The sequence below is a fragment of the Cyprinodon tularosa genome, unplaced genomic scaffold, assembly GCF_016077235.1.
Source record: "Cyprinodon tularosa strain WSP-4 unplaced genomic scaffold, ASM1607723v1 ctg58, whole genome shotgun sequence".
NCBI lineage: Eukaryota > Metazoa > Chordata > Actinopteri > Cyprinodontiformes > Cyprinodontidae > Cyprinodon > Cyprinodon tularosa.
In genome coordinates, this window is record NW_024039318.1 from 211287 (window position 1) to 234963 (window position 23677).

The 23677-nt window shown below is 37.1% G+C and overlaps 2 protein-coding genes across 2 annotated transcripts in view; one reads left to right on the forward strand and one right to left on the reverse strand.

Moving 5' to 3' along the window:
• The first annotated feature begins 1955 nt into the window (after positions 1 to 1955).
• Positions 1956 to 5237, forward strand: il12a (interleukin 12a). The gene is made up of 7 exons (XM_038306317.1): positions 1956 to 2285; positions 2413 to 2582; positions 2683 to 2772; positions 4080 to 4121; positions 4225 to 4368; positions 4457 to 4498; positions 4677 to 5237. The coding sequence occupies exons 1-7, from the start codon at positions 2267 to 2269 to the stop codon at positions 4812 to 4814; spliced, it is 645 nt and encodes a 214-aa protein (XP_038162245.1). The 5' UTR covers positions 1956 to 2266; the 3' UTR covers positions 4815 to 5237.
• Positions 5238 to 8121: 2884 nt separating this feature from the next.
• Positions 8122 to 23677, reverse strand: part of si:dkeyp-97b10.3 — a 34169-nt gene continuing 18613 nt past the window's right edge. Inside the window, exons 7-17 of the mRNA XM_038306386.1 lie at positions 23555 to 23596; positions 23432 to 23478; positions 21874 to 21926; positions 21569 to 21795; positions 21231 to 21481; positions 17003 to 17128; positions 15347 to 15482; positions 13205 to 13252; positions 13033 to 13107; positions 11801 to 12085; positions 8122 to 9225 (exon numbers count right to left, since the gene is read on the reverse strand). Of these exons, the coding sequence (XP_038162314.1) occupies positions 9197 to 9225; positions 11801 to 12085; positions 13033 to 13107; positions 13205 to 13252; positions 15347 to 15482; positions 17003 to 17128; positions 21231 to 21481; positions 21569 to 21795; positions 21874 to 21926; positions 23432 to 23478; positions 23555 to 23596 (1319 nt within the window). The 3' untranslated portion in view covers positions 8122 to 9196. The remainder of the gene's footprint in view (positions 9226 to 11800; positions 12086 to 13032; positions 13108 to 13204; positions 13253 to 15346; positions 15483 to 17002; positions 17129 to 21230; positions 21482 to 21568; positions 21796 to 21873; positions 21927 to 23431; positions 23479 to 23554; positions 23597 to 23677) is intronic.

Here is a 23677-nt window from a genome sequence, read left to right on the forward strand (position 1 = left end):
GCATTTGTTTTATCCTACTGTTAAAAGTGGACTGACGACTTTCATGGTGTGGATATGATGAGATCCGCGCTGAATACCTAAAAAAGGACATGAATGGTCTCTATGTGAACCATTTATTTTCTCATTAATATCCCCAATTCCCAATTTTGGCATCTTTATGTGAAGAAAATACTGTCACCGCCTCCTAAAAATAGTCGCTCGTTTGTTTGCGCGCAGACGTTCAGTGACTCGTGATAATCAATATTAGTGTGATTCACTTTGGCATCAACGTTCTCCAACCTTGCATCAGGAATAGAGCTGATGAATTTCCAATTAGCAGCCTACAGGTGCTGGTCATAAAATTAGAATATCATGAAAAAGTAGATTGATTTCAGTAATTCCATTTAAAAAGTGAAACTTGTATATTATATTCATACATTACATACAAACTCATATATTTCAGATGTTTATTTTGTTTAATTTTGATGATTACAAATGACAACAAATGAAAATCTCAAATTCATCATATCAGAAAATTAGAATATTGTGAAAAGGTTCAAAATTGATGGCCCCTGGTGCCACACTCTAATCAGCTAATTAACTCAAACCACCTGCAAAAGCCTTTAAATGGTCTTTCAGTCTAGTTCTATAGGCTACACAATCATGGGGAAGACTGCTGACTTGACAGTTGTCCAAAAGACGACCATCGACACCTTGCACAAGGAGGGCAAGACACAAAAGGTCATCGCTAAAGAGGCTGGCTGTTCACAGAGCTCAGTGTCCAAGCACATTAATAGAGAGGCGAAGGGAAGGAAAAGATGTGGTCGAAAAAAGTGTACAAGCAAGAGAGATAACCGCACCCTGGAGAGGATTGTGAAACAAAACCCATTCAAAAATGTGGGGGAGATTCACAAAGAGTGGACTGCAGCTGGAGTGAGTGCTTCAAGAACCACCACACACAGACGTATGAAAGACATGGGTTTCTGCTGTCGCATTCCTTGTGTCAAGCCACTCTTGAACCACAGACAGCGTCAGAAGCGTCTTGCCTGGGCTAAAGAGAAACAGGACTGGACTGCTGGTGAGTGGTCCAAAGTCATGTTCTCTGATGAAAGTAAATTTTGCATTTCCTTTGGAAATCAAGGTCCCAGAGTCTGGAGGAAAAGAAGAGAGGCACTTCATCCACGTTGCTTGAAGTCCAGTGTAAAGTTTCCACAGTCAGTGATGGTTTGGGGTGCCATGTCATCTGCTGGTGTTGGTCCATTGTGTTTTCTGAGGTCCAGGGTCAACGCAGCCACATACCAGGAAGTTTTAGAGCACTTCATGCTTCCTGCAGCTGACCAACTTTTTGGAGATGCAGATTTCATTTTCCAACAGGACTTGGCACCTGCACACAGTGCCAAAGCTACCAGTACCTGGTTGAAGGACCATGGTATCCCTGTTCTTAATTGGCCAGCAAACTCTCCTGACCTTAACCCCATAGAAAATCTATGGGGTATTGTGAAGAAGAAGATGCAATACACCAGACCCAACAATTCAGAAGAGCTAAAAGCCACTATTAGAGCAACCTGGGCTATCATAACACCTGAGCAGTGCCACAGACTGATCGACTCCATGCCACGCCGCATTGCTGCAGTAATACAGGCCAAAGGAGGCCCAACTAAATACTGAGTGCTGTACATGCTCATACTTTTCATGTTCATACTTTTCAGTTGGCCAACATTTCTATAAATCCTTTGTTTTTATTGGTCTTCAGTAATATTCTAATTTTCTGATATGATGAATTTGAGATTTTCATTTGTTGTCATTTGTAATCATCAAAATTAAACAAAATAAACATCTGAAATATATGAGTTTGTATGTAATGTATGAATATAATATACAAGTTTCACTTTTTAAATGGAATTTCTGAAATCAATCTACTTTTTCATGATATTCTAATTTTATGACCAGCACCTGTACGCTGCAGAAGACATGGCGTCACAATTAGAGCTGTTCGCCGTTTTAGTGACTAATTGAGTCCTTCCCTCATGTTGCCGTTTCCTTATCATTTATTTACTCGTTCGTTCACCCCTCACATGCAAATCAGGACAGCTTCATCAAAGCCATCATAAATTTAATAAATCACACCAGGTATAGATATCTGCGATGGGAACGGCCAAGGAAATTACAATTTCTTACGTGGCAGGGATTCCCCACCCCTCCGTTTAAATAAAAACCCTGAGATGGAGGCAGAAGCGAATAGTTGATTTTTACCAAGTACCTACAAAGACCTTTTCTTTTCAGAAAAATGAAATACGTTCATCTCTGTAAGTCATTTAGAAGCAAGTGATAAAATAAGCGTTTATATTTTTATTTAAAATAAGGTGTTGGATGTTTTATGCCCAGACAGAAGAACCCGTGTGTTTATTTTTTTTTATTTTGATTCTCTTGCAGGTTTAACCAGCTGTGCGCCGCTGCTGCTGCTGCGTCTGCAGCTGCTCGCCTTCAACTGCGGCTCTTCTACTGCGCTGCCGCTGCCGCTGCAGCTGGGCAAAGAAAAAAACGCACAATGCGCGCAACTCTTCAAGAGCCTCCTTCTGAATGTCACAGAGCTTCTCAAAAGCGTGAGTAAACAATAGTCTATGTAATAATAACCAGCTTTAACTTCTATTAAAAAAATAATACAAATGACTAATAATTTTTTTTTTTCATTTTGTATTGAAGGAAGATTTGTGCTATGGCCTGATGAAATCCACTGAAGTGACACTGAGGAGCGCTGAAACGGTGCAGGCCTGTGTACCTTCTGACGCTCAGGTAAAGAGAAATCTTAAGTTATTAACTACTTTAATTTATTAAATAGTGTATATATATATATATATATATATATATATATATATATATATATATATATATATATATATATATATCAGTGACGTGCGGTGAGGTTCATAGCTGGTGAGGCACTGACGTCATCAGAATCAGATTTGCAAATAGATGCATAGATTGACAGCAGTTTACAGGTTATGTTTCACTTCTGCATCCTTACACATACAAACTGTAGCTCACAAAACACACATTTCCTTAAAAAACAAAACAAAATAAATGTTATTACTGTCTTACCTTTACTTATAAATGAATAGAAGTCCTCCTTATCTTCCTTCAGTTTTAAAAGTCTCTCTGTCTCAATGGAGATCACTGCCAGGGAAGAAAGCCTTCCTTGATCCGTCCTGTTCCTGCCTTATGTTTTCAGTCTCTTGAGCACCCCCTGCCATGAGGCAAGAGAACTGCCTGCCTCACCTCGAACTTGTTCTCTGCCGTTTATAATCGCTCATTACACGAAACACGTTACACAAACACAGTTGGTGACAAAAAGCTCTGTACATTATATACATAAGCCAAATTATTAGAAATAAGTTCACATATTACATTTGTTTAAACCATTTTATTGACGCCGTACAGCAACATGCTCTCTCCGCTTTGCAGCCAGCGCAGAGCCAGGGGTTGCGCAATCCAAGGTGAGGCAGAGCTCGCTGCTGCCTCACCAGCATCGCTTCCAAGCATTTGAATGGGAAAATAAGAAAATTCAGCGATTTTGAACAAATAAAAATCGAAATTGGTGAAGCTACATGAAAAATGAATATTTTTTAGTACAAACCACCGGATGAATATAACAATTTAAATTACTTTATGATTATATATTTTCTTTCTTTCCATGATGGCTGGTGAGGCACTGCCTCACCTGCCTCCCCTGACCGCACGTCACTGATATATATATATATATATATATATATATATATATATATATATATATATATATATATATATATATATATATATATATATATATACACTTATATATATATGTATATTAGATGATCAGTGTGAGAACTACCTAAAAAATCCATAAAATCTGACTTTGTTACATAAAAGAATAGAATGATAAAAATAAACAATTAAAGTAATCCTGTTATTTAGATTAATTTAGTAACAGCAAAGATTAAAGAAACCCAATTACTTTCAGAATCATTTTCTACTGTGGGTATTTGTTTTGACCAGAAATTCAGACTTTACCACAAAAACAAAACCCTAATGTAAAAAACTTGTACTTCCCCACACTGCAGAACTCTGGTTGCGTGATGCTGATAAATTCATCCTTCAATGAGGTATGTTGTTTTTCTACAAGTTGCTTTCAGGATTTAGTTTCTGGACACAGTAAAATGAAAGATCAGGTATGATTTCTTACTTTGTTCTTTCCCCCACTGACAGAGTAAGTGTCTGATGAGCATCATGAAGGATTTGGCCTATTATGATGCTGCTATTGAGACCTACCTGGAGTCCCCACTATATAGGCCAGAGAAGGAGGTTCCACTCCTGAGCCCAACTCTGAGCATCATTCAAAACTTGAGAAAGGTAAGAATAGTTGAAAATATAGTGAGAGAAAAGTGGGAAATTTTGAAATTTGAAGTTGCATGACAAAACATTTTTTCGGTTTGCACAGAACTGTTCTACTATTGTGGAAGAAGGACAAGACTCCTCTAAGGTATTTTTTGGCCCTTCTTTAGTATTTGTTCCTTATTTTAGCCACTGTTTCTGGTTGGGGTTTTTTCCTCTGATCCTTAGAAGGATTAAGATTTTTTAGAATCATTTCTATGGGAATTTCTGTTGTTATAAGGATTTTCATTGTTTTATATTCACACTCTGACTGTTCTATATTTAAGGAAGCAGCCAATTTATGGAAAAATGACTCATACGTAAACCGGCAGAAGATGTGTAAGATGATGAGAGGCTTCCATGTTCGTGCCATCACTATCAATCGAGCCATGGGCTACATCTCCTCTGGGGAGCACAGGAAGTAAAACAAAAAAAACCTGAAGATTCAACAACATCACCATCAATTCTGACAATATCACAGTCTCGCCCCCTCCATAAAATTTACCACAACAAAGCTGTATTTTACTACCATCACACTGAATGTGTGGTGTTTTCCTCCAAGCAAAGCTGCTCAGGCATAAGCTAGCTGTATGGACCCCATTCTTAGGTCCACCAATCTGTTTAAAAGGTTAGTAAAGGTCATGTCAGTCTTATGACAGTAAGTTTTATGAATATGTTTCAGTATTTTCAATATTTATTTATTTATTTATTTAATATGTATTTATTGAAGAATTGTTTGATGACATGTAATGTGTTTTATTTATTTACAGTAAATTATTTGTTTCTACAAATGTTACAAAAGTTACAGTGTTGTTGTAATAAAATGTCACCTGAACTACAAAAATAAAATATCTAATAAGCTAATTTTCTTTAAGTTTATTTGCATATTTCTTCAAGCTGAAGATTTCTGAATTAATCGTGATTAATCGATTATTGAAATAATCGTGAACTAATTTAGTAATCGATTGCCAAATTACGTATACAGACTGTAAAACATGCTTTCAGCCTTAAGGAACCTTTGACAATCTGATTATTAATCAATTAATCGAAAACATAATTAACAAATTAATCGATTTGCCAAATAACCGTGGCAGCCCTAGTGGATTCTATTGTCAATTCTAATGTCCCCAGAACTATAAAAAGATATATATTTCCACATGAATACTTATTTTTGTTTTGCTTTGCTTTCTTTGTATGTTTTGTGTTTAGTTAGTTTTTTGCTTTTTCTATCAACCTATAATTTCTCAATTGATACAATTTTAACTCCAAGCAAAGATAACTTGAGAAAATAAAAGCTGCCATTTTTCAAATAGTGGTTTATTTTCACAGGGTTTTAGAGCCATTTAAACCAAGCTGGCCCAGGTGAAAAAGTGTAACAGCACCCTGACCGCTTGCTGACTAAATAAGGAACAAATACGTAAATATCCCCAAACTGTTCATTGGGACCTTCCATTATAGCCTTTGTGTCTCTCATTAATAATCAGATTTTTATAATCCATTATATTATTCTTTTTGTTTAATCTGGTTGTAGAGTTTCTCAATTTTCAGTATATCTGTCAATTTGACTTATAAGAGATAATCACTATTTCTTTGCATCATCACTTTGCAGTCTTTAACTTCAGTAGCAATCCAGCAAACTCTTCTTACCAATTGTTCTCATCATAAGAGGAGCATGTTTATCATTTATTTTTAAAACAGCTTGTTAAAAGTTTCAACTATATCATCTGGATTAGTTTACATTCATGCATTACCCAAACTACCTTTGTTTGTCTTCAATAAAATCATCCTGATTAAATGTGTGATCTTTGTTATGTCCACTATTGGCAACTCCAGCTTTCTTCACCATTGCTTTTAAGTTATAATTACTACAGCCTACTTGGATCAATATTGCTTTGGTACGGACTGTCACAGTTTGTACAGACTGCCCATCACCTCTAGAACATATCTGAGTTGGTTTAGTCAAAACTTGCATAAGCCCTCTTGCTTAGGTATGGTGTAAAGCTTATTCCTTAAAACACAGAGCAGTATACAGTATTTCAGTCTACACAGGTCCCCCATAATAAAGAGTTCTTTCTCACATACACTGCCTATCATATGACATGCATTATCTAGGTAAGCAAATGTGCACAAGCTGGATCGGAATAAGAATAAATCAGAAAAAGCTTTTTGTGGAATGTGAACCTGAAGCCATATGCCTGCCGTATCAGTAAACATTATATCTATTATTAATTTTACTGTTATTTTCCCTTGTAATTAGATAGCAACCTTGCCACCTCTTGTATGTCTGCCTCTCCAATATGTGTGCTGTAAAATAATGAGGAGTCTTCAAATGGAATCCAGATGAGTCTCAGATATTTCCAATATATGGTGATTATCTTGTACAATATTAGAGCAGTAGATTACATTATTTCCATGGCTACAGCTATAGATGAGTAAGCTTTAGTCCCCGCTTAGCTGGCTTTGTAATAGTCGCAATTGACTAGAGCACAACTTAAAAAACTTTCTATATTACAAAAAATAAAACAGGCCAACACAGTCAAAACACCACCCATTCACACCCTAAAGCTGCATTCAGACTGAGCATGGTGCGCAGCTAGGGGGTGGACTTACAGAGTATCCTTATGCAAACTGCACAGCACTGGTGAATCCCATGAGGTGACACTGTTCACTGCTCCGAGCTCACCTTGTGCTACTAGATAGAAGTGATGTTTTGTCTTACAGCGGCTATACATAGAGCGGAGCAGTGACCTCTGACGTTTAAAAATGTGAACTTTTCTATGAAAGGGCGTCAGGGCAACCAATCAGTGACTGGCTGTATTTTAGACATCTTAAAAAAAAAAGTAGTTAATTTAGTCCTAGTCCTTGTTCATCATCCTCCCTTACCCCAACATAGACCCTGGTCTGTCGCTGCCCACTCCCAGCATTGGTGCACTCTGCATGGGTAGAGAATCAAAGTGGAGTCTGTTTTCAGTGCTTCAGGGGCAAAAATGTATAGACTCTCCAGGCTGAATCAGATGTTATGCAAATAGAACAATTAAGTAGATGTCTGTAATGTTAAAGTCCCGTATAATACAAAATTCAATTTTGTAACTGTCATATGTGTCCTGCAGACTGTGTGTGAGCTTCATAAAATATGAAAAAAATCCTTTCACCTCTATCATTTCTTTTCTCCACCTCTTAGCTAATGTTTGCTCAAAATGGTGTGTTTGAAAATTGTTCCCCTTATGATGTCATAAGGGGAGCAACCCGTGTCCTCTAGGGAGTGGGTACAGGGTTGTGCATGTTGGGTTTTTTAAAGCGGAGAGGGTGGGCCTTTTCAAACATCAGTGAAAATCCTCCACTATATCTTTAAGATTTAAATCCTAAGTGTAGAATTTGCTTTTGTTTGTTTCTATTGTTGTTGTTGTTTTTTTTAAGGAAAGCTCTATTGAAGAAGAAAATTTGCCAAAAAGATATGCATGTGTAGTAGGATGCCAGATCACATTAACTCAGAGCTGCCAATCTGTGAAAAGATTTAGGTTTACAGAAAAAAAAGACAAGTAATTAAAACACAAATCATACTATAGGATATGCTCGAGCTCCAAACAGAAAGGAAGTATCAGCAGCATAGAATAACATTTGTTTTTATATTTATACACTCCAAATTAAACAGGAATCGTTTTGAGTTTTCATTTAGAACATTATTTAAAACTTTCTATAAGAAACAGAATCCGTATTAAACACCTAACAGAATAAATGTAAATAAAATTCCATTTTATTCATCCATTTTATTCCTTTTAACAGTTTACATTACTGCTAAATTCTTAGGAGGGATTCAGACCTAAAAAAAAAAAAAAAGAGAACAAATGAGAACATCAGCTGTAACTTCTTTAAAGGTGCCTCTCTGAATGTATGCATAATATCTCCAAAATGGAAGACAACAAAAAAAAATAAAAGAAAATCAGAAATACAGCTGCTTTACCTGTTCTCTTTAAGTGAAGAACATTAATATTTCAAGTCATGTAACTAAGAAACGTTACAGTCAAGTCTTTTTTTCTGGTCATAGTGGTTTTAAATCTATGGAACTAATTTCTAAAAGCGGATTTAGAAAAAAAATATTTACAGGTTTCAGCTGCCCACACAGCCAGAAAACTAAAGCCCAGCCTTAACATAGAAAGATATGTACAGAACCCATCTGGAAAAAACAGATTATTTTGAACTTTACAAACAGAATATGAAGACAAGAGGAATAGTCCTGAACTACATTTAAACTTAAGCTTTCTGAAATTATGTTTTTCATGATGGTCATAGAAAACAAAATAAGTCCAACAGATATACAGTCAAAACTGATGTAGAAAAATAAAACACAACTCTACAAAAAGGTATTTGTAAAAAGTATTACAAAATCATATGTACAGGAAAAGATGTACAAGAGTATAAAAGCTTAATAAATCTTACACAGACACACAGATCCGTTCTAATGCCTGATTTCACAAAGTTTTACTGAAACATTAAATTTTTTCCTGATTTTTGCAGTTGCTGCACTACATCACCAACATGTTTATTTATTACTGGCTACATTATTGGCTACCGAACATGTGACCTCTGAGTGATGCTTTCAAAGCTTTACATAAAGACATCTTAATGTGTCTGTAGTCTTTACAGAAAACAAAGTCCCTCATCTGAATGTTTTACATTCAGATTTAAAAACTCAAGTCTAGAAAACAAATGGGGGAAAACTAAAATTTGGTCCACAGGTCAACACTGCACATCCATGAACCTTGGTGCATCCATTTGATGGCGCAACAAGTGTTTGAGTTTGTCTGCTTTATTTAGCAGCTTGGGTCTCCATCATGCCTGAAAACAGAGAACAACAGAGTAATCATTTAGTAAAGCTATATAATAGGGTTTTTATTTTTATATCAACATAGCCTTTCAAATGTTTTCACGTCTACTAAACCTTTCCACAAAATAGCAAATATTCTTTGGGGGAATAAAAGGGATTAATATTTTTTTTTTTATTCCAAAGCATAAATTAGTTTTAGTCCAGTCTACTTGGATATCCTTTAATAAAATCCAGCTCAGCTGCTTGCATTGAAAACTCACCAAAAATATTTGTGTGGGAAATTTTATCAAAGTATAAATATAGATGTTCTTTGAAATAATGCAATTAACAAATCCTTTATGAAGGAACAACAGGAAGGAGACTTTTCAAAAGTCATGTTTATTCTTTGCCATAAGCCATGTAGGGGCAGAATGGATGAAACTGAATGAGATTCCTGGAAGCAGTGAAGAGGTTTTAACTTACAACCAAAGCTCTGGGGAAACAGTTCAGATTAAACCGTCTAGATCAAGTCGAACCTAAATGCAGTTTGTGGCACATGGTTTGGGTTTATTTCTTTGTATCTTTTAACTTCAAAAGCCTCTTGAAATATTCTAAATTTCCTTTCTTTAATAGTTCTCCTTGCTTTCTTTTACTCATTTTTTTAATACACAAATCCTTCTACAACCTGCAATGTAAAACTTCCTGATTCTAACCTCTGGATTATCTGGTGTCTGATCTCCTTATTGATCATCTGCACTGATACAACAGATCAGTCCTGCCTAAAGCTATCAATCCTTTCAACCAGTGGTTGGATAAAAAAAAAAAAAGTTTATGAATTACTATAACATTTCATTTCCTTTTGGAATTACTACTGTATTTTTTTTTTTATTGAATTGAATAGATTTTTAAGGTGTGTGAGTGTGTGTATAATAGGTATATGTTACCTATATAGGACTGTTTTTGGTATATTTGAGAACCTTTTGAGGACCAACAGGCTTTATGGAGACCAAAGGCTGGGCCTAATGTGGCAGAGCCCCATTTTTTAGGGTCAGGCCAATTTATGCTTCTGACGCAAAGCCTCTGCAAACCATCAAATCTGTCTCTGTGCGTGACCACGCCCCCCCCCGCATAGAGGTTCTGCAATCGTTGTCGTGCACCTCACAAAAATCATGACTACGCGTCAGACGGTCACAAACCCACGCAGACAAGCAGAGGTGTGCAGACAAAAAGCAGCTGTGATTGGTCCTTGGTATGCCTTTCCGGCTGTCTGTGTGGTCGTCCCTGACGATTTGATGCCGAGACGCGCCATTTTTAAAAACCGAGGAACAACGGACAACTACGACAAAACGCTAATAGAGGAGGTTCGGAAGTACAACCAGTTGTACGATTTGTCAGATAAATCATCTAAATCAGCGGTCCCCAACCACCGGGCCGTGGACCGGTACCGGTCCGTTGGTCATTTGGTAGCGGGCCGCACAGAAAAAAAAAAAATAAATAAAATTTTTTATTTTGAAAAATATAATAAATTGCGGTATTCTCTCTCAGTTACATCAGTCGGTGCATCTGTGCCTCTTGAAACAGGTTAATTAAGTTCAAGACTCATCCTATCTATAACGTCCTATCTTTGTGAAGCAGGATTTTCTGCAGTTACAGCGACCAAAACAAAGCTACGGAGCAGACTGGACATCAGGAGCGCACTTCGTGTGTCATTGTCTCCGATTACGATAGGACCGGCTTATTGTTGTATTTTTATGTTGTTTGTATTTGATTTTATGCCAGTCATATCATTTGACTTTATCGTATTTACCCCCCCGCGGGGGGGGAGGTGGTTGAATAAATACCATCAAGTAAAAAACGGTCCCGTCCCTGGTGCATAAAAGGTTGGGGACTGCTGATCTAAATAAATATATCCTCTTTGATGTCAATTCTAGATCCATCTACATGACTGTGATTTCTTGCAGACGTGCCATTGTTGTTTTGGAAGATAAACACTCCTGCTGGCGCTGCTGAAGATCTCGCGAGTTCTCGAATAGGCTCCCCCTAGCGCTTTGGCAGGAAACTGCTGTGTGTCCCTAGAAATTACAGACCGACATTGCAGAAGCATACCAGCAAAACTGGTTCAATGCAGTGACTAAAATGAATGTAATTTAATGTATAGCCTCAATACAAACTTGTGGGTATGTGTGGGTGTGAATATGTGTGGCCATGTCTTTGTTACCTGCTGGGGACAATTTCCCAAGAATATGCTACATTTTGGGGACTCATAGTTACTTGTTCGGACCAACGTCTGGACTAGTCAAGTAGTAGAAAATCGATGGAAGGATGGATTTTCTCGCTATCTAAGTCACAAAAAGCATCTTTTTTACAATTTCTTTGTACAATTTCTTAATTTTTTTTTTCTATTTCTTCTTCAATAGTTTCAGCACATACTGCATAACGTGCTATGATAGCCAGATACTGGACTGGACAGAAAGTGAGAGAAGAAGCATCACAATTCAAAGACCTTCAGGAGATTTAAAGAACTATTGGTTAGGAACACTTTGCAATTTGAAAATAGTATAACAACAAAAAAATAAGAGTGGCGTGGGTTACTTTTTTCAATCATACCTTTCAGCAGTTGGCAAACCTCGCTGGGCAAGAAGTCCAAATCCTTTAAACTCTCCCAAAGGTGGTAAGCAGTTGCCTTTCCAGAATGCCTTTTCTTCCACTCCACCAGCATTTTCAGCTTCTGTATGTAAACACACTTTTCTATTACCTGGATGTCGTCCAGATCCTTGGACTCCAAGTCCAGAAAGATGGCCACCTGTTTCCATTCTGAACCAAGTTGACGGGCGACCTGCATCAGCTGCTTATCTGACAAGTCACTCTGAGTCTTCCCTGTTTTTAATCCATCTGGAGCAAAAGACAAAATGGTACATACACTTTATTTTAACCTTAAATATGGACAAGATTCTGGAATCTTTAATAACATTGTTGTGCTTACATTCGAGTAATAAGAGGTAGAATGTAACTCTTTATTTTTTTAGATAAAGTATAAGGTCTTAACAACTGACCACCAAAAGGTGTAACTGCTACTACCAGCTATTTTTCTTTAGCAAAAAAATGACTCTTTTTTTTTTTTCTGGTTGCTTTTTCTTCTAAGAACCACAACTGGTTTGAGCGGCACACTGAGCTCTGCTTCCTGGTAAAGAAGAGTTCTCCTTTTTACATGCATCTCACTACGAAGTTAAAACCTTGCTGCAATCAATTGTCTTACGGTGTTACATGTCTGTTCAGAAAAACAGATCACTGCATGGTCACTCAAGAAAATGAGCTGCTTCCTTCTACGCAAAACTTTGATAATCATCTTGACTTAAAGGTATAGAGGACAATGTTTTATTTCCGGGTGGATCATCTGAATAAGTTGTCCTCCTAATTGTCAATCATTCTGGTGATATGTTTACATAAGGCAGTCCTACGTGCTTGTCCCATTAAGCTATCTTTTCCTGCGCATGTGCACTTTCAGGCGTTGTCTTTGTTTCGGACACAGTAAGCTTGTGTGAGCAATGAGAACAGCAACTTTTAAACAGTGTGCAAAAGGAGAAATGGGCTTGTGCACGCTCTCGCACCTGTATTGGCGTTCCCCTCTCGTGAGCGGGTACAGGGTTGTGCATGTGCTTTTTTTTTTAAAGTGGAAAGGGCAGGTCTTTTAAAATATTTGTGAAAATTCTCTTCAGTCCCTTTGAGTGATTATTTATTCCTGTATCTAAGTCACATCTGAGGAGACATCTGTTGTGTGTTGCACTACGTTTAATGGAATTCATTTAATTTATTGGAGATGAACAAATAAGCATATTGACCTGACTCATCCTGCCATCTAGGTCTTTTACAGCCGGTTTCCTCCTCTGAGGCACTGCTGCTTCTTTGTCTGCCGGCTGGAAGAGAGAGATCGATATAATGTGAGTCACACTGCAGAGGCCAAAAACATGAAGGAATTTTTTTTTCTCACTGAAAACTGAAAAAGAAGCTCACAGTTTTTCCTTTTCTTGGGCTTTTTTTCTGAGTCGTCGACACAGTCGCCTGAAATAGTAAAGGATAAAAAAAAAAAAAAAAAATAGGTAATAAGGAAAAATATTCAAAAAACAACAAGAAAGCAGACAGATGAGACCGACACAAAAAAGTAGCACAGGAACCAATATTTCACATATTGAATGCGGTCAGAAACAGCCAATAGATTAAACATGAATAACCTGCGTTTAACCTAATCCATTACGGATTGCTATCACAGTCAAAATAAAAACCCCTTAGTGCTCCACCTGCTAAGATACCAAATGGAAAAAGTAAATTTAGCTTTTATTCTGCCATTTAGCAACTAACATTTTCAATTTCAGAAAAACCTCCTATGGATTATATATGATTTATATCCTTAAAAAATTTGAAAAAATATGGAAATTGAATATTATAGGTGCTGGTCATAAAATTAGAATATCATGAAAAAGTAGATTGATTTCAGTAATTCCATTTAAAAAGTGAAACTTGTATATTATATTCATACATTACATACAAACTCATATATTTCAGATGTTTATTTTGTTTAATTTTGATGATTACAAATGACAACAAATGAAAATCTCAAATTCATCATATCAGAAAATTAGAATATTGTGAAAAGGTTCAAAATTGATGGCCCCTGGTGCCACACTCTAATCAGCTAATTAACTCAAACCACCTGCAAAAGCCTTTAAATGGTCTTTCAGTCTAGTTCTATAGGCTACACAATCATGGGGAAGACTGCTGACTTGACAGTTGTCCAAAAGACGACCATCGACACCTTGCACAAGGAGGGCAAGACACAAAAGGTCATCGCTAAAGAGGCTGGCTGTTCACAGAGCTCAGTGTCCAAGCACATTAATAGAGAGGCGAAGGGAAGGAAAAGATGTGGTCGAAAAAAGTGTACAAGCAAGAGAGATAACCGCACCCTGGAGAGGATTGTGAAACAAAACCCATTCAAAAATGTGGGGGAGATTCACAAAGAGTGGACTGCAGCTGGAGTGAGTGCTTCAAGAACCACCACACACAGACGTATGAAAGACATGGGTTTCTGCTGTCGCATTCCTTGTGTCAAGCCACTCTTGAACCACAGACAGCGTCAGAAGCGTCTTGCCTGGGCTAAAGAGAAACAGGACTGGACTGCTGGTGAGTGGTCCAAAGTCATGTTCTCTGATGAAAGTAAATAATGCATTTCCTTTGGAAATCAAGGTCCCAGAGTCTGGAGGAAAAGAAGAGAGGCACTTCATCCACGTTGCTTGAAGTCCAGTGTAAAGTTTCCACAGTCAGTGATGGTTTGGGGTGCCATGTCATCTGCTGGTGTTGGTCCATTGTGTTTTCTGAGGTCCAGGGTCAACGCAGCCACATACCAGGAAGTTTTAGAGCACTTCATGCTTCCTGCAGCTGACCAACTTTTTGGAGATGCAGATTTCATTTTCCAACAGGACTTGGCACCTGCACACAGTGCCAAAGCTACCAGTACCTGGTTGAAGGACCATGGTATCCCTGTTCTTAATTGGCCAGCAAACTCTCCTGACCTTAACCCCATAGAAAATCTATGGGGTATTGTGAAGAAGAAGATGCAATACACCAGACCCAACAATTCAGAAGAGCTAAAAGCCACTATTAGAGCAACCTGGGCTATCATAACACCTGAGCAGTGCCACAGACTGATCGACTCCATGCCACGCCGCATTGCTGCAGTAATACAGGCCAAAGGAGGCCCAACTAAATACTGAGTGCTGTACATGCTCATACTTTTCATGTTCATACTTTTCAGTTGGCCAACATTTCTATAAATCCTTTGTTTTTATTGGTCTTCAGTAATATTCTAATTTTCTGATATGATGAATTTGAGATTTTCATTTGTTGTCATTTGTAATCATCAAAATTAAACAAAATAAACATCTGAAATATATGAGTTTGTATGAAATGTATGAATATAATATACAAGTTTCACTTTTTAAATGGAATTACTGAAATCAATCTACTTTTTCATGATATTCTAATTTTATGACCAGCACCTGTACTTAGATTATTAATACAACACTTTAAACCACTATTCACATAATTAAATAGATATTTTAACTAATCTTCATCATAATGGGGCACTAAACGCACTGGTACCTTCTCTGATGGTGGCAGACCAGACAGTTTCATCCGTGTTAATCTCTATTAGAGATAATTTAAAAGGAGGCCTCTCCTCAAAGAAGGCTTCAAAGTAGCCTTTCATCTTGGTGACAGCGAGTGTGAACTTCAGCACCTGGAAGGACATAGAAACATGTTTTAAGTTCTGCGAGTCCCTAAAGCATAAAGGTTTTTTTCAGGTTAATAAAGTAATGATTATTTTCTGCTTTGCAATCAAGATGCTCCAGATAATAAACAGAGAGACCTTCATAAAGTCTGCAGAAATGTTCATCAAAAAGAATAAAAAAATCAAATCAGATCATATTTGCGCATTATTTATCAATCTCAAAAAAAAAAAAGAAAGAAAAATCTGGAAAACAGGGATCCAACACTAAATGTGCATAGAAAACATATTAGAGCAAATTTAAGCTTTTAATCTGATTTAAGACTAATATGTACCAAAACACTATTGATGTTTCAGATTTAGATTTTTTTTTGTGTGTGCATAATTTTAATATATTTCACCTGATTTAAATCTCTTCAGAAAGGAAAATTTGGGTTCAAAAGAAGAAGATCTTAGTTTTTTGAAGTCTCATGAGATGCCTTACTGTAAAAGCTAAATATTTTACTTTGGCCTGGGTCTGCAGTCATCTCACAACAAACCGAACTAGGTGTCTGCACAGGCCGTTCATCCACTCTTTGTTTCAGTTCCTCACTGATAAGGACATTTCTTCAAAAATCGCCTGAACATGATGCTTTGAAAGGGAGCTGTCTTATCAAGCCCATATTCAAAGAAATATCAGATCAATTAAAAGAAAAATTAGAAACACAGAAAGAAAAAATCTTTTCAAGAGGTTATGGGGAAATGGGTCAATATCACAATCCTAATCTATGCTTCTCTTTTGTATTCAGTGCTTTAAATACAATAAAGTTAGTTTTATTCTGAGAGACCATGCAGTGCATCTGCTGTGTGCACACTGCATCACACTTGTTACACAATCTAATCCATTAGTTAAAGTTGGTACATTGGTCCTACATTCAGTGCCTGGATCCAACAGTTCATAACAACATTAAAAGAACACACAGAATAGAGGGTCAATCAGAGGTTCTACAGATAACTCAGCTGCTCTCCAGCTTGCAACAAACCACAGGCCATCAGCAGGTTTAGCTTGATGAAATTCAGGTTTTTTGGGGGGGTTTTCTATGGTAGCCGCATAGTGACACAAACATTGCATGTATTGACTGGATAAAAGCAAACTTTAGCTTAGTCTACAGTTTTTGTTAAACATTTCTTCAAAGGCTTTATGAGAAGAGCAAACTTGAAGGTTCATTTGTAATATCTGGAACATTTTTACTAAACTACGTGACTGAAAAAGTTGGTACTTTCCTCAAATACTATAGAATTCACCATGGTAAAAGGATTTATTATTTAAAAAAGGCCTACAGACTAGATATTTTTGGTTGGGAAAACCTGATAAAAACTTGATAATAAAAAACTAAAGTGTCAATAATGATTCATCACAAGAAATATTCAGACTCATTGGAGGTCAAATAATAAGAGTTTGTAAAACTTTAGTTTGTAAGAAATGTATTTTTACTATATACAGTGTGATTTAATCAAAATGAAGCCCGACATCCGTAAGCAGGGAGACACACCTCAGGTTTGATCTCCCCCTCCGGCTCGCTCACGAGGCGATACGTCCCCTCTTCCAATTTACACGTGGGAGGCTTATCAATCTTGATGTATCGATTCTTGTAACCCCGGAGTTGTTTGGCTACATCCTGCATGACAGCAGCAGAAAGCAGATAAAGGGCTTTTTAGCAGCAATAGGCAAGATAAAAATGACCACAAAGAAGGTTAAATGCATGGAAAAGTTCAAGTCCAGTGCACAAACACATCATGAGAGATGAGAAACCACAGAAAAACTTAACATAGATTTAAAGAACTGGCATTTTTCATGTAGTGTGATTATTCACCAGCTGGATCCTCCCAGACCCACATGTCACGCAACCACATTCACACTTCCCAAATGACTGTTTATCGTCATACAGCAGTCAGAGGTGTGTGGTGTACTTCAAAGTTTTTTGTTATAAATATAGATTGACTTAACTAGTCCTAACCTCCTGCTCAACTTTACTGTCAAACAGGATGTTATTTGAAGCAAACAAAAGCACAGGTGACTGTTTTACACAAGGCTGGGGATGGAGTGCATGACTAGAACAAAGCCACAGTGGCCACAGAGAAGAACAAAAGTGAGAGTTGCCTTCAGCTCAGAGTCTGTTCTTTTGGTTTCCAGGCACATTTTCAAAGGTGCGGCATTTTGCTGTAGTTTTATCCATGAGTTGATCAAAAAAGTTAAGAGTTGACTTTTCTCGCTGTAAAGGTGTTTTTTTTTCTACTCCCATTTTGTTTCCGCTTTCACAAACATTTAAAAGAATTCTCTACCCGAACTCTAACATGAACCTTAAGAAAATGTACAAAAACTGCAAATGATTTTAACTCTAAATAAATGTCTAAAAGTGAATATATACCTTCTTTACAAAGAGATTTATACTGATTAAGCCTTTACTCATTTAGTCCTATTAAAACAACAAACTATGTTTATTGTGTCAGTATGTGATAAACCTGGAATAAATGGCTCACAACTGTAAAGTGGGAGGAAAGTGATGCATCTTCTTAAAAATACAGTAATTAGAGTCTTTAGTCGGCCACTAATTGGTCAAGTTCTCCTTTGAAAGATGACAGAAGTCAGTAGTTTTCATCATAGGTTCACTTCGAGGAAAAATAAAAAAAAATAGGAAATCATAAAGAATTTATTTGTAAGTTATGGTGAGAAATAAGTGATTCATAACTAAAGTTCAACTCAATACTTTGTAGCACAACCTTTTTGGTGTTGACAGAGGTCAAATGCTTCCTGTAAGTTTTGCTCACTCTGTAGCTGGTATTTTGGCCCATTCCTCCATGCTAATCTCCTCTAGAGCAGTAACATTTTGCTGCTATTGGTGGGCAACACAGACTTTCAGCTCCTTCTAAAGATTTTCTTTGCGGTTGAGTTCTGGAGACTGGTTAGGGCACTTCGGGACTTTAAAATGTAAATGATGTTTGGGACCATTGCCACGCTGGAGGAACCAACCAAGTCCTATTTTCAATGCTTGGACATTTTGGCCTAAAATCAATCCATACTTTGCTCTTTTCATGTTTTCCTCAACATGGATTAGCTTTCATATCCGCTCTGCAGATAAACAGCCCCACAGCATGATGTTTCCATCACCGTGCTTCCCAATAGGCATCATGTGGTCAGATGGTTTCATCCTGGATCATCCATATTGTCTCTGGGTAAACAGATGGACCTGTGTTTGATAGAGACGGGGGAGCGCCTGGTATTACAGGATTGGAGTCCACTTTGGCATACCATGTTACTGATGGCAGCCTTTGCTGCTTCGGTCCAAGTTCTCTGCAGGTCGTTCATTGGGTCCCTCAGTGTAGTTTTAGGATGTTTACTCACTGTTCTCATGTTTATGTTGACTCCACGGGATGATATCTTGTGTGTCTTCTATTTACTCCAATTGTTACCAAAGTGTATTCACATCTGCTCTTTGGTCTTGGTCATGTTTGAGTTTGAAGTCTGAATGTTTGAGGCTGTGGGCAGGTTTCTTTCATGGAGATCACAAATTCAAACAAGTTCCATTAATACGGGAAACAGGGCAAGGACAGAGGAAGAAGCTACAGGTCTGCGAGGGGAACGAAATCTTTGTAGATGACCAAATTCTCATTTCCACCACAATTTTAAAATAAATTCTTTAAAATCCCACAATAGCATATCCTTGATTTTTCTTCACATTTTGTCTTTCATAGTAAAAATGTACCTATGATTGAAATTAAAGACCTTTCTAATCATTATAAATGGAAGTAGGACCATCAATAACAACCTGTAATTGAGTCTCAGTAAAAGAACTACTGATATTTAAAGTTACTGAACAGTTAATGACGCCTTGTGTGGCAAAACACTTACAGCACACATCACTCTGAATCTACCATCCCCACAGTGAAACATGGTGGTAGCAGTATTATGGTGTGTGGAAGCTGATCATATTGATGTGATGAATGGAGGTAAATTAAAAAAGAAAAACAGAAATAATCTGTCTGTTTTACTTGATACTTAAAATTTACAGAAATGTCCATCCCATTTGTTTTTCTCTTATAGATAGCATTGGAGAATCTTCCATAGCAAACTGAAGAGCTGTATTTACTGAAATAAAATCACAGACAGGTGGACTCATTTACTAATTTGGGTGACTTTTTAAGGGTTGCATGGAATTTTAAGGGCCGGCAATGCTTTTTGAGCATAATTCTAACAGTGTTTGCACCTGTCAAAGAAACATTTATTAAAATATTATATATCATATTATATTGTATTGTATTATATTATACTATAGTTTTATATTATTATAATACTTTTTTAGCTATCATAACTGAATGTTTGTTGGTTGGTTTTTGTATTCCTGTTATGAATCATTTAAATATATATTGGGGGGGCTGTTTGTTAACAGAGCCCACTCATCAGGTACTGAAATATGAATAAAACAGGAACCTGAAACTACACAATGATTAAAACACCTGATCTAATCTCCAAACCAGTTTTGTTTTACAGCCACAAGCTACAGCTAAAAACAGAACAGCTACAGTTTCAATGACACATTTACAAACTCTCTTCATGGGTAGGAATTTCAGTCACTGAGATTTACTTGAACTGAGTTTATTCCCCAGGTGAACTTATAATAAAATTAGTGCCACAAAACAACTTCACTGAGTTGATTTTAACCCCTGAACTGCCATGGTGACAAGGATGTCCTCACTGAATGAATCTGTGACTTTTAAGCAGGGCTTTTTTATGCTAAATATCTAAAAAACGATTCTCAATAAAACAAACACCAAGCTTTTGCAAATACTTAAAACGGATCAAGAATTGCATCCAATTGAATTTGGGTATGCTTTTTTTTTTTTTTAGTTTTTTGTTAATTTAATAGATTAAATATATGTTTGGGATCATTGTTTTGTTAAAGCAAGTATTTCTCTCCAAATGGCCCAAACTGCTCACCTTAGAATAAACAAAATTAATTAAAAGAATAAAAATTTATGTACCGGTACTAGAAATCCCTATAGACTGAGAGGATGGCAGCCAAGAGAGGCCTCTGGCCCAAATAGAAACTTTCTATCTTGATTGATATGTGATAAATATCTTCTAAAAAACAGTTTACTGTTGACAAAGACTGGGCACTTTGGTCACAATTATAAAAACAACTACTTCAGTTTAAACTTTCAAAGCTTCAAATCCTATACCAATGTAAGAACATGGCAGTGCTAGGGTCAATGGAGTAAATAAGAAGCAGAACTACCAACAAAATCTTAAATTTCACCTGAAACTAGCAGTGATAGATCTGGACACCATCATGAAAGCCACAGCAAACAAATCATAAACATGATTAAGTGGTATATCAGGTGCACCACTTATCTCTCTGCATTTCTGCTTTTCAGCCTAGGAACAGACAAAAGCCTGTGGAAAATATTAGTGATTATGTAATCATACATTAAAGGGTTGAATCAGAGCTTTTTTTAAAAGCCTTGACCTCAACTGAAAACTGATTACCTAAATCTGGGTCTGTGCTACACCAACACAGTCTTTTGTTGCATTACCGTATCACAGGGAAGAAAAGATTAGTTAAATTTAACATAGAAATACCAGAACCGATGAGACATTTATTCCAATGGTAAGAATATATAGATCTCTCACTGGAACACAAACTCTGCTGCCTGGAAAAACTCCCACAAAATACCTTACTTTCCATACCACAGATGACTGATATTGAGGTGCATAGTGCTTACTTTAATGTCAGATGCACTATTTGTTGCCATGTAGACATGGAAGCTGTAGTTGTCGGTGTCACTAAGCTGCTTGTAGACCAGAACCACCCCGTGGTGCTCTACAGATCCCGTCTTCTGAATGATGGGGCCAACCGGCGACAGGGAGGTCACTTTCCACTTCACGTGGCTTCCTGAGTGGTCTGCGGTCGGCTCGATGAGCGGACGGTCGTGCTTAATGTGTAGGACGCTGAATTTCAAGTCTTCCTCTGGATCTTTCAGAACAGATCAATTTTATTTTAAACTGTGCTCATTTTTAAGCATATCAATCACAGACTGAGAGAGTGCATGGATGGTCTTACGGGCTAAGCAGATGGAGTGGGGGAACTGGATAGACGTAAGGACGGACGCGTCCTTGTTGACCGTGTCCACGTTGAAGATTGGTCCAGCGAATTTCCAGGAGTTCGGCAATAAAGAGTCAAATTTGGACCAAGATAGGATGGAGTACCGCACCAGAACCTGCTCGCTCGCTTCAAAAACCAGACCAGTAACTGAGCACTCATATGTGCCTTCGCCTTCAAGCTGCAACCTAAAGAACACAGAACGAGAAGCATTTAGCGAGGAGTAGAAATCTGCAGCAGAAACACTGTCTCACTGTTTTACTCACTGGAAACGTCCCTTTGACATCCTCTGAGGAGAAACCAGCTCTGTCCCATGGGTCTGTAAAGAACACACAAAACCTACTTTGTTGCATAATCATCACAGAGTAAAAAGCAGTACCACAAAGAGGAAATAAAATTCTATCTATCTCTAAATTGCAATTCTGATTAAAAGTATTTGGCTCTTACATATTTCTTCAGTAGCTCCTTTGTTGATCTTGCTGATAATAATAAACTTTAATATCAAACAAAAAATAAAGCTTAAAAACCTGAGCAATTACAAAAGTGGTTAGACCATCTGTAAAAACTATATACGGTAACTCCCCTCTTATTAAGTCATAAATTAACTTGAATTAACAACTGGTAAAACCTGAAAATCAGGAAATAACTTGAATAGAATCTTATTGGTAACCTTAAAGAAGAATAAAGATCTCAAAAAGTCAAGAAGTCCAAAAACAGATATGAAACAGTCAGTAAATCAATAAGCCTGGAAACAGTCATGAGGTTTCCACAGTGAATCCAAGTGAATACCACTGAGAGACATAAATAAATAAATAAAAAGCAGAACCTTGAAGCTTCCTAAGATTGGATAAACAACCTAAACCACTTAAAATAGGCATTGATGGACCTGCTATTAAACATATTTTCCTTCTGCAGAAGCTTTGTAAATCCTTTATACACGAGCATGCCCATGCATACCTACCACAGGAGTTTGGTTCCAAGTATTAATGGTTACACACTAAATACTAAGCTGCAGATACAGATACTGTATAAACCACCCTGAAGATTTTGCTTTCCACACACAGGGATATCTAAGTGATACCTGCTGCTCTTTTTTCATGTTTACTTTGGGTTTCTGTTGTTTTTGCTGTTTTTAGGTTCTCTGTTTTCTTTCCTTCTCGTTTCATGCAGGTGTGGAAGCAGTCTAGGAGTTACTGTATACCCTCTTTATTGTCTATTTTTGCTGTTTAGTTTCATTTTCTCAGCTTTCTGTCTCTGTCTCCATGTCTGCTGCATACGATTTTATTCCACAAATAATTTTCAATAAAGTTTCACATACATGTACCAAGCAGAATGGTCTGCTTGCGAAAGCAAAGCTGTTGGGCTCTCATCTAGTTCTGGGACATCTATTCCCAGACAAAAGTGGAGCTTTATGACAGGAGGGAGTCTTGTTACATCCTGTTATAGTGATCTCTTTCAGAGTGGAAATCTTGCTCTCTACTAAAAAAAAAAAAAATCTGGAAGGAAAATATCGGACAATTTGTCGCAGCTGTATGCAACAAGTGTGGGCTAGAATTCAAAGAGAGGTTAAAAACACTTTGGTCATCATAACTTTTATGGGTTTTTTTTACATGAGATGAGCTTGTTGTTTTTTTATTTTTTCTATACATAAAATCTGAATTTTAAAACTTCATTTCATTATTACTCCAATAATCATTTGTTAGGTCATGTTAAACACAGAAACTGAGGTAATCTGTGAGGCCTAAGAAATGCAATACTGTTTCACAGCGCTGCAACATCAAAACCAAACAATATCAGTGGAACACATCTGGTTACTGAGCTCACCTGACGGACAGCTTTGCATTTTTCACAGCAGAAAATCAGCCATTCGTCTGTGAAGAAGAACAACCATAAACAAAGTGCAGAAAGGAAGCCACTTTAATGGATGTAATATGTCGACATGCTCACCTTTCCCATTTACAGCTGCTGCTTCGTCAGATCCTGAAGTCCCTGTTTTAAATACAAACCACATTATGGTTGCTGAAAACAGTAAGATTAGGGTATTTTTCTTAATCAGAAAACCTTGTTACA

Coding starts and splice junctions, on each gene's coding strand:
- il12a (XM_038306317.1), top strand. Junction 2,773..4,079: donor GTGTACCTTCTGACGCTCAG/GTAAAGAGAAAT, acceptor CCCACACTGCAG/AACTCTGGTTGCGTGATGCT. Junction 4,369..4,456: donor TCATTCAAAACTTGAGAAAG/GTAAGAATAGTT, acceptor CGGTTTGCACAG/AACTGTTCTACTATTGTGGA.